The sequence below is a fragment of the Pseudorca crassidens genome, chromosome 16 (assembly GCF_039906515.1).
Source record: "Pseudorca crassidens isolate mPseCra1 chromosome 16, mPseCra1.hap1, whole genome shotgun sequence".
Taxonomy (NCBI): Eukaryota; Metazoa; Chordata; class Mammalia; order Artiodactyla; family Delphinidae; genus Pseudorca; species Pseudorca crassidens.
Genome location: NC_090311.1, coordinates 83,730,017 through 83,745,591, shown reverse-complemented (window position 1 = coordinate 83,745,591; position 15,575 = coordinate 83,730,017). Strand labels below are relative to the sequence as shown.

Sequence of the window (15,575 nt, the reverse complement as noted above, 5' to 3'; positions counted from 1 at the left end):
TGTGTGTCCTCCGGCAGCATCCGGCACGCCTGCCTTGAGGGCATGCCCAGACTCGAATTCCGGCTGTCTTGCTCTGTGCGGTGGAGTGCTGAGCCCTGGGCTGCCTAGTTGTGTGCATTTCTGAAGGCATTCTCAACCAAACTGCCCATACTCCATCAGCCCGGCACCATGCACATCAGGATACCTATCATCTTCTGAGGCTTCAGAATATTCATGAGAGGATGACATTCTTAGTCGAGCAGCACAGACTCCCTACGCTTCAGGTTTCCCCCCTAGAGAACAGCGCCAGGCTGGGGAGAAAGAAAATATCCTTCATGGAGGCTTGCTAATGAATACGCACTCTCTCCATTGCTCTAGGATTCCAAAGCCTTTTTTTTTTTCCCTTGCCTTCTAGCCAATTTACTAGAAAACAGTGTACTTCAAGAGTACTGCTCTGGCGCCTCACAGAATTGCTTTTTCTGAATTGCACTTAGTGTCAGGGCATCAGCTTCCCTGAGGCACTGGACCAGAAACAGGCAGACGGAACTGTTAGATCCATGAAGGGAGGTGACCTGGTCCACGCTTCCCCTGTGACAACTCACAGCACAAATTCGTCTCGGGCTTTTATTGACAAGCTGACTAGTTTTTTACATTTTGGACACTGGAAATCCTGGGGGTTTTTTTGTTTGTTTGTTTGTTTCTTTGCTTCAGCTGCTATAAAGTATAGAGCCAAATTTGTGTCCCAATTTTGTACATTAACATACCACAGTTTTATTCTATTTTATATTCTTTTCTTTTCCTCTGATTTCCTCTCTTATGGATTTGATCCTTTTGTATCATGTATATTTTGGAAGCTGACTTAAATGCTTTTTTAAATGTTTGAAAATTGTTATTTATTTTCCAGAATTCATGTAAAATGTGAACTTTTTAATTCAATGAGACTTGCAGGAAATGTGTACTATAAAACTACACAGATCTCATATAGATATATAAGATACATAAGATATATTTAATATCTTAATTGGAAATCAATATCTAAATATACGTGAATACTGTATATGTATATATGTATATCTATTCATTATGCCTACATATATAGACACATAGATACATATATATGTATGCATAAATGAATCACTTAGCTGTACACCTGAAACTAACACAACATTGTAAATCAACTATACTTCAAAAGATAAATATATATATGTGTGTGTGTGTGTATATATGTATGTATGAATCCTTTTTGAATTGGGGATGGGTATAGCAAACCCCAAGTAGAAGGGTAAAAATTAAAATGAATAGTTTGTCTCTACTCTTTACATGATAGCTGCTATTATTTTAAGGTACTCCAGTGAAGCCAGGGCCGAGAGGGATAACAGAGACTTGCCATACACACAGTCATCCCCTCCATCCGTGTAGTAGCCAGCTAGCAGTAAACGTCATAGTGCAGCTTGACTGATGTAATCAGTATCCTTTACCAATGCAGCATTTGGGATATCCAGCTTTGAAATATTGTTATGGGACCAGAGATGTGATCTGGAAATCTTTTAACCGTGGGCATCTTTGAATGGAATGAGGACAGGCTGGTAACATCAGGGACCTCACTGTCCCAGGCCATGACATAGCTGCTAAATTCCAGTGGAATTCAATTCCAGGCTCGTTGCTGAACGCTTTCTGTGTACCCAGCGCTGCGCTCAGGGGAGGAGACCTGAAAGACCCAGGTCCTGCTGTGGCCCAGCTGTGCTGAGGGCAGGACACGTGAAGGACTCCGGTCTCAGCCTCCAGACTCAAAGTTCAGTGGTTCCCAACTTTCGGGGAGGTCCATACTCTCTTGGGAATATAATAAAAGCTGTAGGCTTTCTCCCCAGAAAAAAATAAAGGTACACACAAGACACTTGCCTGCCTGTCAGCCTCTCCCCGTGCTGGCTTATGGACCCCAGAACAAGAGCCCCTATCCTGTATTCAAGAGAAAAACAATATATGATTAGCTTTCTAATAGAACTGGCATCAAATGCCCACTATATATCAGACATTTTCCTTACATTGTCTCAGTTAATTCTCACAGCAACTCTTTGAAATAGAATCTACTATCACACCCATTTCACAGCTGAGGAAACTGAGGACTAGACCTAATAAATAACTTGACCAAGATTACACAGCTAGTAAGTAACAGAGCTAGAACTGGAACTCAGGTATGGCTGGCTCCAGAGTTAACACTCACGTTGCTAGAAGGGATTGATTAAGACAAAAGGAATTCAACAGAGGAATAATCAGCCAGGCACTCTGAGACAGAGAGAAGAGAGGGTGCAGACACCGAGGTGTGGGGGTAAGTATACAGGACACTGGGGCCAGGTTGCACGAGTTTGAATCTTGGCTCTACCACTAACTCCATGACCCTGGTCAAGTAATTTAACTTCTTTGTGCATCAGTGGTCTTAGGTATAAAATAAGCTTAACAGCAACTTCTTGTGTGGATTAGATAAAATTACAGTTTATGAAGTAGTTAGAACTGTGTCTGCATTTAATAAGCAATCGATAGATGGTAGGTCTTTTAATTAGAAAGCAGCACAGCAGGATGACCCCAGGCCTTGGGGATGAATCCAGGCCCATCATGCTGGGCCCCCATTGAAGGGCTAAATGTATCTTGGACACATGTTCTTCCTGTATTTGTAAGTCATGCTGACAACTTTGGGGGGATTACACTGTATGAGTCTGCTCAGGCTGCCATGACGAAATACCATAGATGGAGTGCTTAAGCAATGGAAACTTACTTCTCACAGTTCTGGAGCTTATAAGTTCAAGATCAAGGTCTGGCGTGATGAGATTCTGCTGAGAGCTCTCTTCCTGGCTTGTAGATGGCCGCCTTCTTGCTGTGTCCTTACGTGGTGGAGAGAGAGCTCTGGTGTCTCTTCCTCTTCTTATAAGGACACCAGCCCTGACAGATTAGGGCACCCTTATCACTTCCTCACAGGCCGTAACTCTAAACCCAGTCACATTGGGGCTGGAGCTTCAACGTACGCATCTGGGACTTTGACAGTTTTGGAGATCCCATTGTGAAGTCCAAGTGGATCCAACTTTCAGAACGTCATTGCCCAAAAAGGTGCACCTCCTAGGCCAGGTAAGGCCAGGAACATATTTTCTTGGTGCCTGGAGTGAATCCCGAGTGGTAATAGAATTCACCTCTTTGACTCTCTGTTTCTCTTCACTCCACCCCTGTCCCATGATTTTTGGTTCTATTTCTGGTCCTTAGACTAGTTTGTTTCTGGTTCTGATTTGCACGTGGCCAATAATTTATTCCCCACTGGCAGCGATGATTAGGAATCTGGCTTTATGGTCTAAGCATATAGGAAGATGATGAGAATCTTTCTCAGCCACACGAAATACAGTAAAGACTTGGGGTTAATAATAGTCTTTGTGAGGGTGGGGTGCTTAATAGTCTCACCTGTCTGTTTATGAACTCAAGTCAGTCACGTCAATATTTCATGCACACCATAAACGAGATCAGTCCTCTGAGGTATGGACTTGCTCTGCTCTAAACTACAGACTCTGGAAGTTGGATTACAGCAGAGAATGATGGTCTAAAGGATGTTGGTGCAAAGGACTCCACCAGAAACTTCTAACGATCGATAGCTCAAGGAATAAGTTTATGGCTATAGACTTCCAAGCTGATGCTGCTTAGACAACATTCAATATCAGAGATTAAGTCAGAATTTCCAGAACCCTTATTAGTGGTTCCCAACCAATAGAGATGTGGCATCTGGCAATGTCTGAAGACATTTTTGGTTGTCACAAGGGGAGAAGGGTGCTAGTGGCATTTAGTGGGAGGAGGGCAGAGATGCTGCTGAACACCCTACAGTGCACAGGACAATGCCCACAACAGTTAATATTCTGGCCCAAAACATCAGTAGTGCCAAGGTTGGGAAACCCTGCGCTAGTGGTATGTACCTCGCTTAGTTATTGATTAAAATTTTTTAACTTGTGTAAGGATTGGTGTTAACTTGTAAAAATGTAAATAATTGTTTATTGTGGTAAAGTATATGTAACCCAAAATTTACCATTTTAATTGTAGTGACATTAAGTGCGTTCACATTGCTGTGAATCTCATCTCCAGAACTTTTTCATCTTCTCAAACTCCATACACATCAAACACTAACTCCTCTTTCCCTCCTCCCCCAGCCCCTGGCAGCCACCGTTCTGCTTTCTATCTCTATGACTTTTGACTATTCTAAGTCAAATTCCACCCCACATAAGTGGAACCACAGGGTATTTATCCTTCTGTGACTGACATATCAATTAGCATCATGTCTTGAAAGTTCATCAGTTTTGTAGCATGTATTAGAATTTCCTTCCTTTTTAAAGCTTAATAACATTCCACGTTTTGTAGACCACATTTTGTTCATCCATTCATCCGTCAATAGACACTTGTGTTATTATCACCCGTTGCCTATTATGACTAATGCTGCTGCGAACATGGGTGTACAAATATCTGTCCAAGTCTCTGCTTTCAATTCTTTTGAGTGTATACCCAGAAGTGGAATTGCTGGGTCAGATAGTGATTCTGTGTTTTATACAACAGCTTCACCATTTTACAATCCCACCAGCGATGCACAAGGATTCCAATTTCTCCACATCCTTGCCGATACTCCGAACGGGTGTGAAGTGGCATCGCATAGTGGTTTTGATTTGTATTTCCCTAGCAGTCATTAGTGTAGACTGCAGAGCGTTGTTTCATGTGCGTATTGGCCTTTGTATACCTTATTTGGAGATATGTCTATTTAAGTATTTTGCCTGTTTTTAAATCGGGTTGTTTTAATCGTTGTTAAGTTGCAGGAATTCTTTATATATTCTGGATATTAACCCCTTATCAGATATATGGTTTGCAAATATTTTCTCCCAATCCGCAGGTTGTCTTTTCCCTCTGTTAATAGTGTACTTTGATGCACAAAATTTTAAATTTTGATGAAGTCCAATTTATGTATGTTTTCTTCTGTTGCTTGTGCTTTCAGTGGCATAGCCAGGACATTGTTGCCAAAGCCAATGTTATGAAGCTTTTCCGTTTTCTTCTAGGAGTTTTATAGTTTTAGCTCTTACAGTTAACTCTGATATATTTTGAGTTGATTTTTTGTGTATGGTGTAAGGTAAGGGTACAACTTCATTCTTTTGCATGAGGGCATCCAGTTTTCTCAGCACCATTTGTTGAGAAATCTGTCTTTTCCTTATTGAATGGTCTTGGGACCCTTGTGCCAAGGTTTATTTACGTGAAAGGGTTTATTTGGGGCCTGTCTCTTCTATTCCACTGATATATATGCCTTTATGCCAGTATCACACTTATTAAAATTACTGTAGCTTTGCAATAAGTTTTGAAATCCAGAACTGTGAGTCCTCCAACTTTGTTTTTCTCTGTCAGATTGCTTTGGCTGTTCAGGCTTCCTTGAATTTTAAGATGAGTTTTTCTATTTCTGGAAAAATATCATTGGGATTTTGATAAGGATTGCATTGAATCTGTGAATCACTTTGGGTAGTATTGGCATCTTTACAATATTAAGTCTTTTCAATCTGTGAACAAAGGATGTCTTCCCATTCATTTGTGTATTCTTTAATTTCTTTAAGCAATGTTTTATAATTTTCAGTGTACAAGTCCTTTGCCACCTTGATTAAGTTTATTCCTAAGAATTTTATTATTTCTGATGCTATTGTAAATAGAATTGTTTTCTTAATTTCCTTTCTGGATTGTCATTATTATTGTATAGAAATGCTGCGGATTTTTGTATGTTGATTTTATGTCCTGCAATTTTGCTGAATTCATTTATTAGTTCTGACAGGTTTTTGTGTGTAATCTTTAGGGTTTTCTACATATATGATCATGGCGTCTGTGAACAGAGATAATTTTACTTCTTCCTTTCTAATTTAAATGTCATTTATTGATTGATTGATTTTGCTTAATTGTTCTGGCTAGAACTTCCAACACTATTCTGAAAAGAAATGACAAAAAATAGGCATCCTTTTCTTGTTCCTGACCTTAGTGGAAAAGTTTTCAGTCTTTCACCATTGAATATGATGTTAGCTGTAGGTTTTCATATATGGCCTTTATTATGTTGAGGAAGTTTCTTTCCATTACTAGTTTATTGAGTCTTTTTATCATAAAAGGGTGTTGAATTTTGTCAAAAATCTTTTTCTGAATCAATTAAGATGATCACACAATTTGTTTCCTTCGTTCTGTTAATACGTATTACATTAATTGATTTTCATGTGTTGAGCCATCCTTGCATTCTGAGAATAAATCCCACAATCCCACTTGGTCACAGTGTATAATCCTTTTAACATGCTGCTAATTTTGGTTTGCTAGTATTTTGTTAGGGATTTTTACATAATATTCAAAAGTAAAGGTGTGTAGTTTTCTTTTCTTGTAATGTCTTTGTCTGGCTTTGGTATCAGAGAAATTCTGGTTTCATAGAACAAGTTAGGAAGTGTTCCCTCCTCTTCAATATTTCAGCACAGCTTGAGAAGGATTGGTGTTAACCCCTCTTTAAATGTTTGGTAGAATTCACAAGAGAAGCAATCTGACCCAGGACTTTTCTGTGTTGGAAGATTTTTGATTACTGATACAGTCTCCTTACTAGTTAGAGGTCTATTTGTATGTCCTATTTCATCATGATTCAGTCTCAGTAGGTTGTGTGTTTCTAGGAATTTGTAAATTTCACCTAGGCTATTCAATTTGTTGACATACAATTGTTCCTACTACTCTCTTATAATCCTTTTTATTCCTATAAAATAAGTAGTAACGGCCCCACTTTCATTTCTGACTTTTGTAACTTGACTTTTCTTCTCTCCTCTTTTCTTCCTAATCGATTTAGCTAAAGATTTGTCAACTTTGGGCTTCCCTGGTGGCGCAGTTGTTAAGAATCTGCCTGCCAGCGCAAGGGACATGGGTTCGAGACCGGGCCTGGGAAGACTCCACATGCCGCGGAGCAACTAAGCCCATGCGCCACAACTAATGAGCCTGAGCTCTAGAGCCCGCAAGCCACAACTACTGAGCCCACATGCCACAACTATGGAAGCCCGTGTGCCTAGAGCCCGTGCTCCACAACAAGAAAAGCCGCGACAATGAGAAGCTCGCACACTGCGACAAAGAGTAGCCCCGGCTCACTGCAACTAAAAGAAAGCTCGTGCACAGCAATGAAGACCCAACACAGCCAAAAATAAATATAAATAAATAAATAAATTTATATAGAAAAAAAGATTTGTCAATTTTGTTCATCTTTTTCAAGAACCAACTTTTGGTTTCACGGATTTTTCTATTGTTTTCTATTCTCTATCTTATCTCCACTCTAGTGTTTATTACTTCCTTCCTTTTGTTAGCTTTGGGTTTAGTTCTTTCTTCTTTTTCTCAACTGTAAAGTTAGGTTGTTGAATTGAGATCTTCCTTTTTAAATGTGTTAATGGCTAGAGATTTCCCTCTTAGCATTGTGTTTGCTGCCTCCCATAAGTTTTGGCCTCCCATAATTATGTTTTGTTTCCATTTTCATTTCTTGCAAGATATTTTCTAATTTCACTTGTAACTTTTTCCTTGACCCATTGGTTGTTTGAGAGTATTGTTTAATTTCCATATATTTGTGAATTTTCCAGTTTTCATTTTGTTATTGACTTCTAGTTTTATTCCATTGTGATCAGAAAAGATATTTTGTATGTGGCTTAACAGAAATAGGTACAGGGCTTCCCTGGTGGCACAGTGGTTGAGAGTCCGCCTGCCAATGCAGGGGATACGGGTTTGTGCCACGGTCCGGGAGGATCCCACATGCTGCGGAGTGGCTGGTCCCGTGAGCCATGGCCGCTGAGCCTACGCGTCTGGAGCCTGTGCTCCGCAACGGGAGAGGCCACAGCAGTGAGAGGCCTGTGTACAGCAAAAAAAAAAAAAAAAAAGAAAGAAATAGGTACAAAATAATTTTGCTAATATCACTCACAAATTATTGTTATCCAAAGAATTTTGTCCTGTAGAGATGCAAATGATTTATACCTTACAGAAGACTCCAAAAGTTATTATTCCGCTATAGAACATTAACCAATTTGTATGGAATTTTGTAATCTTCTTCCAGCATTCTTTCTGTGCCTATAAATACTTCTGTATCTCCCATAGTCCCTTGAAACAGCTCTCTCAGTTCACTGGCTCCTTCAATCATGAGTTAAATAAGTCTTTGGCTTGTGTTTAATCTAATAAACAAACAAATAAATAACTCTAACAGCAAATTGGGATATAATTAGGTCAAATAAAAATGTTTCTCAGAGACAGGAGTAACCTGTTCATATTTGGAGAAGGGGAAAAATCGAGGAGAGAAAGGGACTAAAAGTGGGATAAATGAGACCTCACGCACAGGCAGAGGTCTTAGCCTTGTGGAGCCAGAGTGTTGCCCATTTTCTGAGCCTGGAGAGAAGGAGAAAACGGGTATGTGAAAGGGAATCGAGTGACCGTGACAAATCAACTGCAGATTTTGAGGCTGCTGACATTGTTCTGCATCTCATCATGCCTTCTTTTCAGAACCCTGGGAACTGGCAACTGCGACCAAAATAACAGTACTGGTCAGAAGCCAGGTTGAGCCTTGAGCACTCTGTGGTCAGGGGGTGGTAACCCTTCCACAGCTCCATCCATTTGTGCTGCTGGCGCATGTAACATGTCACATGCCGTGACCTGCTGATGGAGAAGACACGGCTGAGGTACGGCAAGGTAAAATATGTCAGCAGTTAACAGAGGATTCTCCAAGCACAAGAGCAGGCGTTCAAAGTGCATTTACTGTGGATGAAGCCGTTGACTGTTTTGTCTCAAACAGAAAACAAGATTTAAAAAAAAAAAAAAGACTGGTGTTTGCAAGCTTATCTAAAAGAAAACATTTCTGCATATGTAGTAAGAATTTTAACATGGACCAATAGGAGGGCTGACCTTTGCCCTCACCCCCTGGGGTAATTTCTAAGCCTTTGGAATGCCCTACCAATGAGTGGGGCATTTGTTGACCTGGGGTTTTGGACTGCACCGGAGTGTCTAGCAATGTGTTGATGGTGGGGGGCTTTTGGGTCATGCAGTATCAGCTCAACCTCCAGAAGGTTTAGAGACTGAGGCCAGCCACGCGGACAGTTGACCCTGGAGCTCCAATAAAGGCTCTGGACACCAAGGCCTGGGTGAACTTCCCTGGTTGGCAATACTCCCCGCGTACTGTCACACATAATTGCTGGGAGGAGTTAGCACTGTTCATGGCTCCATGGGGCGAGGAGACTGGAAGGCCCGAGTCAGGAGCCCTCCCTCCTGGATGCTGCCCATGCGCTTCTCCTCTTATGTGATTTTAATCTACACCCTTTTGCTGTTATAAACTGTAACCATGAGTATACCAGCTTTCAATGAGTTCTGTGACTCCTTCTAGAGAGTTACCAAACTCAAGTGTCCAAAGGGAAGGTGGTCTTGTGAACTGTGCTCCCTAACTTCTCACTACTAGAGATTAAACACACGGACACAGGTCATCAAGAAATCTTGATTAAAAAGCGTAGATAGTAGAGGAAAAGTATCTGAGCCTTCTGATCAAGGCTGCAAAGTTAAATTAGAATCCCTGTTGGTGGGGTTTGGGAGCGGTGGAGGTGGGATTAAATATAAAAAATATTCCCTCATGGGTCCTCTGAAATTCAGAGGCTGCCTAGATATTCCTTACACCACAGCCCATTAGTCCTGAAAGCTGAGGGCACATTTACACGGCCCTAGCGAAGGGAAGTGAGTGTCCCAAGATCATACCTTTACCGACAGAGCTGCAGAATCCACTCCTTCATTTGACTCATTCACGTGGAAGAAAATATATTACATTCTGCGAGAGCCACCTGCTATAAACCCCAAAGATGATTCCGAAGAATACTATCTATGGTTCATGATAAAGATGTTTTGAAAAATAATTTCTATGTACAGGATGTTCAAATAGCAATAAAGCACGGCACAAGATCCTGAGACCAATGGTGAACATCACCCTTCATCCCTCACCATGACTTTGAAATGCACTACGTAATACTCATCAGTTCTGTCGTGTGATGCCTCTCTCTGCAATGGATGGCTGGTTGGAAACTCTCCTTTAGCTCTTCCCTTTTCCTGTGCAGACTCTCTGTCTTCTTAAAATAGAAAGGTGCATACAGAATACAGTGTAGAGGAGAACGATGACACATGAATGCTTCATGATTCATCTATTGGAGGTCTGGGACTCAGATTTCACCTCAGGATAAAGAACTTTCTGGCAAATTAAAATGGACCAGAAATGTGTTTGAGGGCTCTACCAGATAGACTACGGAAGACACTTGTTGGGGACTCAAGCATTGGTGGAGGATAAATGAGATCAGCGGAGTCACTTAGCCGTTAGGAGAGAGGGCTCTGCAGTCAGTTGGACTAGGGCTGAGAACCTAGCTCCCCACCTACCCCCACTGTGCCCAGGGGAGCCACCTGCCTCTGTCACCTCAGCTTCTGAACCTGAAAAATGGGGCTGGTAACAGCACCTGTGTCGTAGGGCTGCTGGGAGGACGAAGCAAGATGCACACTGGGGGCTTCACAAGCCCTCCATAAATGCTAGAAAATTTCATTTATTTTATGCCTTTTGAAAAAACAGCAGAAGCCTTTTATTAAAGACAATCTGACCAAGGGAGCTTGAACAAGTAAAGCAGATAGACGAAACCAAGGTGACAATCCTCACTCTCTAGAAAAGTAGGGAAATCTGAGCAGGCTGCCTTTCATCACATCTGGAAACACTTCCTACTTGGTCAGTGTATTAGACAGAACAAGGAGCCACCAGCTTCTATAGTAGACAAATTCAAACATCTCAGTATTTACAACTCAGCCATACAGAAGAATGAAATAATGCCACTTGCAGCAACATGGATGGACCTAGAGATTATCATACTAGGTGAAGTAAGTCAGACAGAGAGAGACAAATACCATATGATATCACGTACATGTGGAATCTAAAAAAATGATACGTATGAACTTATTTACAAAACAGAAACAGCCTCACAGACATAGAGAACAGACTTGTGGTTGCCAAGGGGGAGGCGGGTGAGGGAGGGATGGATTGGGAGTTTGGGATTAGCAGATGCAAACTCTTATATACAGGATGGATAAACAGCAAGGTCCTACTGTATAGCACAGGGAATTATATTCAATATTCTATGATAAACCATAATGGAAAAGAATATGAAAAAGAATGTATATAGATGTATAACTGACTCACTTTGCTGTACAAGAGAAATTAACACAACATTGTAAATCAACTCTACTTCAATTTTAAAAGTCTCAGTATTAAAAACAATAGAAGTCTATTTCTCACTCAAACAAAGAGGGACTGTCCTCCCAGCATGAGTCAGAGATACCAGATCCCTTCACCTTGTGACACGGCCATCGTGACACACAGCTTCCAGGACACAAGGAGAAGGGAAGGGAGGGTTTCCTTGGAGAAAATCATTCCCTGCGTGTTTCACCTTCACTCTCACGATACCACTCACTCACAATGCTCCCGACACCGGTAATGTAGGTTTTCCACACATCAAGAAAACCTGTGACACCAGCTGCGTGTCCAGCAATTCAGCTCTGACCCTGTCTACCTGAAGTTTAGCATCAGACCCCACAGGTTAAGGGCTCAGTCCCACAAGACTGCCTCCACTTCAGATGCCAAGAACCTGTAGTTGGTCCCCAGGTGACCCCCACCTTCTGTTCGACTTGGCTGCAAATCAGAGGTTCCCATGAGCCCCTCCTTGGATCTGATCATTTGCTAGAATGGCTCACAGAACTCAGGGAAACATTTGCTGGTCTGTTATAAAGGAGATAGGGGCTTCCCTGGGGGCGCAGTGGTTGAGAGTCCGCCTGCCGATGCAAGGGACGCGGGTTCGTGCCCCGGTCCGGGAAGATCCCACGTGCCGCGGAGTGGCTGGGCCCGTGAGCCATGGCCGCTGAGCCTGCGCGTCCGGAGCCTGTGCTCCGCAACGGGAGAGGCCACAACAGTGAGAGGCCCGCGTACCACAAAAAAAAAAAAAAAGAGAGAGACAGTAGAAGATATGAATGAACAGCTAGATGAAGAGACACATAGGGCAAGGTCCAAAAGGGTCCCGAGCGCAGGAGTTTCTGTCCTTGTGGACTCGGGGGGCACCACCTTCTTGCACGTAGATGTGTTCATCAGCCCGGAAGCTCTTAGAACCCCACACTCTGGGAGTCTTTATACAGGCTTTATCATATAGGCAGGATCAATCATTAACCCCATCTCCAGCTCTCTGTCCTTCCCGGAGGATGCAGGGGTAGGGCTGAACATTCTAAGCATGATTAGAATGGCTTGACCTTTCTCGTGACCAGCCGGCATCTGGAAGCCACCCAGGAACCCACCAAAAGTCGCCTCATTAGAACAGCAGACATGCCTATCGCCCAAGAAATTCCACAGGATTTAAGAGATCTGTGTCAGGAACCAAAGTCAGAGACCAAATATTAGAACAAAGGATGTTCCAAGTGTTCTTACCACTTGGGAAGTTACCTGGATTTTAGGAGTTCTGTGACTGGAACCGGGGACAGAGATTATATATGTACATATATATTCCATAATTTCAGAGGAATGGAGGAGACACACCAGCTCGTAACATCCGTGGCCGTGAGATCTGGTCACATGGTCATCTGGTCAACCAACCGCAGAGGAAAATGTAGAGGAGCCCGTGGGTGTTCGCTGAGCACTGTGTCTGCCAAGGTCAGCCACCTGGACCTGCAAACGGGCTCCTCTGCACGGCTCCACCTGGAGCCCCTCCGACTGCTGTCACCTGGGCGAGCACCGACTTGTCCCTAAACTCAGTGCAGGCCTTCGGTCCTCCAGCTGCTGCACTGCCTCTCACAGGGGACACCAAGCGTTTCTCCTCCCAGCCTTTGGGAACCACCTTGGGGTCAGGGCTGTCCCTCTCCCTGCAGCCCACGAGGGCTGAGGCAGGAACCGCCAGAGACGGCTGAGGCCCCAGCGTGTGGCTGGCACTGGTGTAGGAACAGATGTGACAATGTGAACAGAACCCACCCTCAAGGAGGACATAGCTGCTCAGGCAGGCAGGCAGGTTTATGTGTGCTTTTTAATCACACCACACTGTGGTTTATTTAACAGCTCCCCAGTTATTTTTCCCATGAATTGCCAAAACGTTTCTCCCGTACTTAAAATTTTTGTTTTGTTTTGTTTTTAATATTTATTGGAATATAGTTGATTTACAATCTTGTGTTAGTTTCAGCTGTACAGCAAAGTGAATCAGTTATACATATATCCACTCTTTTTTTCATATTTAAAATTTGACATCCAAACTTGATATTCATCTTGGTTGGTATTTTATTCATTGATCTACTTCATACTTTATATTTCATATTTTATGAAATAAGAAAAATACTCTCTATGTGCTCCACCTGAGGTATTAACTGAACAGCACGATCTGAAGGAGAAGGGGTGCCAGGCTGGCATGACCTGCACTTTCTGAGCTAGCGCAGACCCCCAGCCACCTCTGTGTGCTTTGCATGACAGTCACAAACCGTATGTTCAACAATCAATCCCAGGAGTTTTCTGGGAAGCAATGCCAAGCAGACATACAGTTTCTTAGGATCTATTATATTTTCCTTAAAAAAATGTTTATCTGATTCTAATCTTTTTGTCATTTCTACTATTCTCAATGAGGCCTTAAAAATCGCCAAAAAAAAAAACGGTTCCAATTTACATCCAGGAGCATCTTCAGAAGGCCCAGCTGTAGATTATCTGGGTCTGGGGTCTGGGTGGTTAAAGCATCTTGCTCTGCCCTGGGTTGTGCTGTTGCCTAAAAGGACAAGGCAGAGGATGGTGAGGCAGAGGGAAACTGATTTCCATTAAAACGCGTGAGAACTTCTCTGGGGGCATAAATTCCCAAAATGGAGCGCTGGAGCCTTCCCACCCCAGGACCTGTTACAGGTCCAGACGTCTCCCAACCTACCAGCGGGGGTCCTCCGGGACCAAAATTTCCCATGGGGCCCTGCTTCCCTCAAGGGCTCAGATGGCTTCCCCGGGCAGCAGGCCACCTGGAATTAGAAGGCAAATGACATCATGGCTAGATTCAGACTGGGGTATCTCTTCTGACCTCCCCAAACCTCAAGTTCTGTAGGACCCGCTTGCCAAGGCAGGCATCATCATGTGTCACATTTATAAATAGCTCCAAACGTCTCTGGAGGGGCCAGGGGCTCCTGGGCACAAAGGAAATGGCTATCCTTCCTCAGCGGTTGCTTTGCATGAAATAAAAGCATTGAACCAAGCCCATACAGACGGAGGATGTTCAGATCAACTCCCTTCTGGAGTTAGATTTGGTGGGTTTGACAGCAGTGGTCAGCATCGGACCGGAAGTTTTCTCAGAGGTTAGGGAACTAAGTTTGGAGTGTGTGTAATAACTGAGATGTTGAAAAGGAGACTTAGCTCCCGAAGAGGCTGACGGCTTGATTTTTTTTGAGAAGCTGGAACCCGGTTCTCCACTTTCTGATCTGACGCTATGTTCAGACTGGTCCTCTCCGGCATCTCGGCCAGGCGGGCAGACTCAGCACCTTCTCACTGATGGGGCCTGAAGATCCAGATCCGGTTTCTCTGGAGAAACAAAGGTGGATTTGACTGGGGAATTTATCTGAAGAGTGGCCCGCGGAATCGATGGATCCTAACCGCCAAAATCCTTGTCCGGTCGTATTCTACACAAACCCAGCTCGTAAAGCACCCAGGACCGTGGTCTGAAACAGAAACACGTCACCCGTGGAGGAGGTCTGAGGCCTCAAAGATGCTGACTGACCGTCCACTGAGCAACTGCATGGCCGGCTTGTTCGCTCAGCAGGAGGATGCTTTCAGTGTGGACCCCGACCCAGAGAACCGCCACCCTGGGTCAGCATCCCTGTTTATCGCTGACCACAGCCCCACAGGTGTGGACCAGAGTGTGGGATGCCCCAAGGCCCAACTGCAGTGGGCAGCAGACCGGGTTCTAGGCTGCCCCTCGGCCCTGCGAGAAGCGAGGCACACCTGAGCCGGAGCAGGGTGGGGAGGGGCCGGGACTGTCCCCTGTAGGCCCCCAGGGAGGGCACGGCCGCCCTGCCGAGGGGTGATGCAGGAGCCGGGCTGGGTGAGTGCAAGGTCTGCGGTCCCCAGGGAACAGTATCCATCCAGTGGGGACTTCCAGGGCCACCTCCCTCGTGGGGGCCGGAGGAACGGTGTTGATTCTAAATGAGTGCCTGAGATGGCTTTCCTGCCAGTAGCTCAGACAACTGGGTACACTGGGCCGGTGGATACCAGCCACACTGCATGGCTTTCTTCTCTTGGAGCCCCCCGACCCTGGCCCCTCTGCTCCCACTACAGTTAAATCGTGATGGCCACCAGCTTAACGACCTTGGCTCCCAAACCCACAGCAGGGGTCCATGAAAATACCTTTCCCAGGTCTGTGCGTCGTAACCTGAGGGCCCCATAGGGCTCTGGTTTCCACTCAGAGTTCAGAAACCTGAGCCTTCAGACGTCAGCAGGTCCTTTGAGCAAACATGCTGCGTCCCCCCATTTCCCCTTCCGGCCACCACACAGGCTGGAGAAGGAG

At 44.1% G+C, this 15,575-nt stretch overlaps 1 protein-coding gene across 2 annotated transcripts in view; it reads left to right on the top strand.

Annotated features, from left to right (window-relative positions):
• Positions 1-7,186, top strand: part of RAB4A (RAB4A, member RAS oncogene family) — a 96,004-nt gene extending 88,818 nt beyond the window's left edge. For both annotated transcript variants that reach the window (XM_067711162.1, XM_067711164.1), the window contains one exon: positions 6,833-7,186. In XM_067711162.1, coding sequence (XP_067567263.1) covers positions 6,833-6,954 — 122 coding nt within the window. In that variant the 3' untranslated portion in view covers positions 6,955-7,186. The remainder of the gene's footprint in view (positions 1-6,832) is intronic.
• Positions 7,187-15,575: the final 8,389 nt, after the last annotated feature.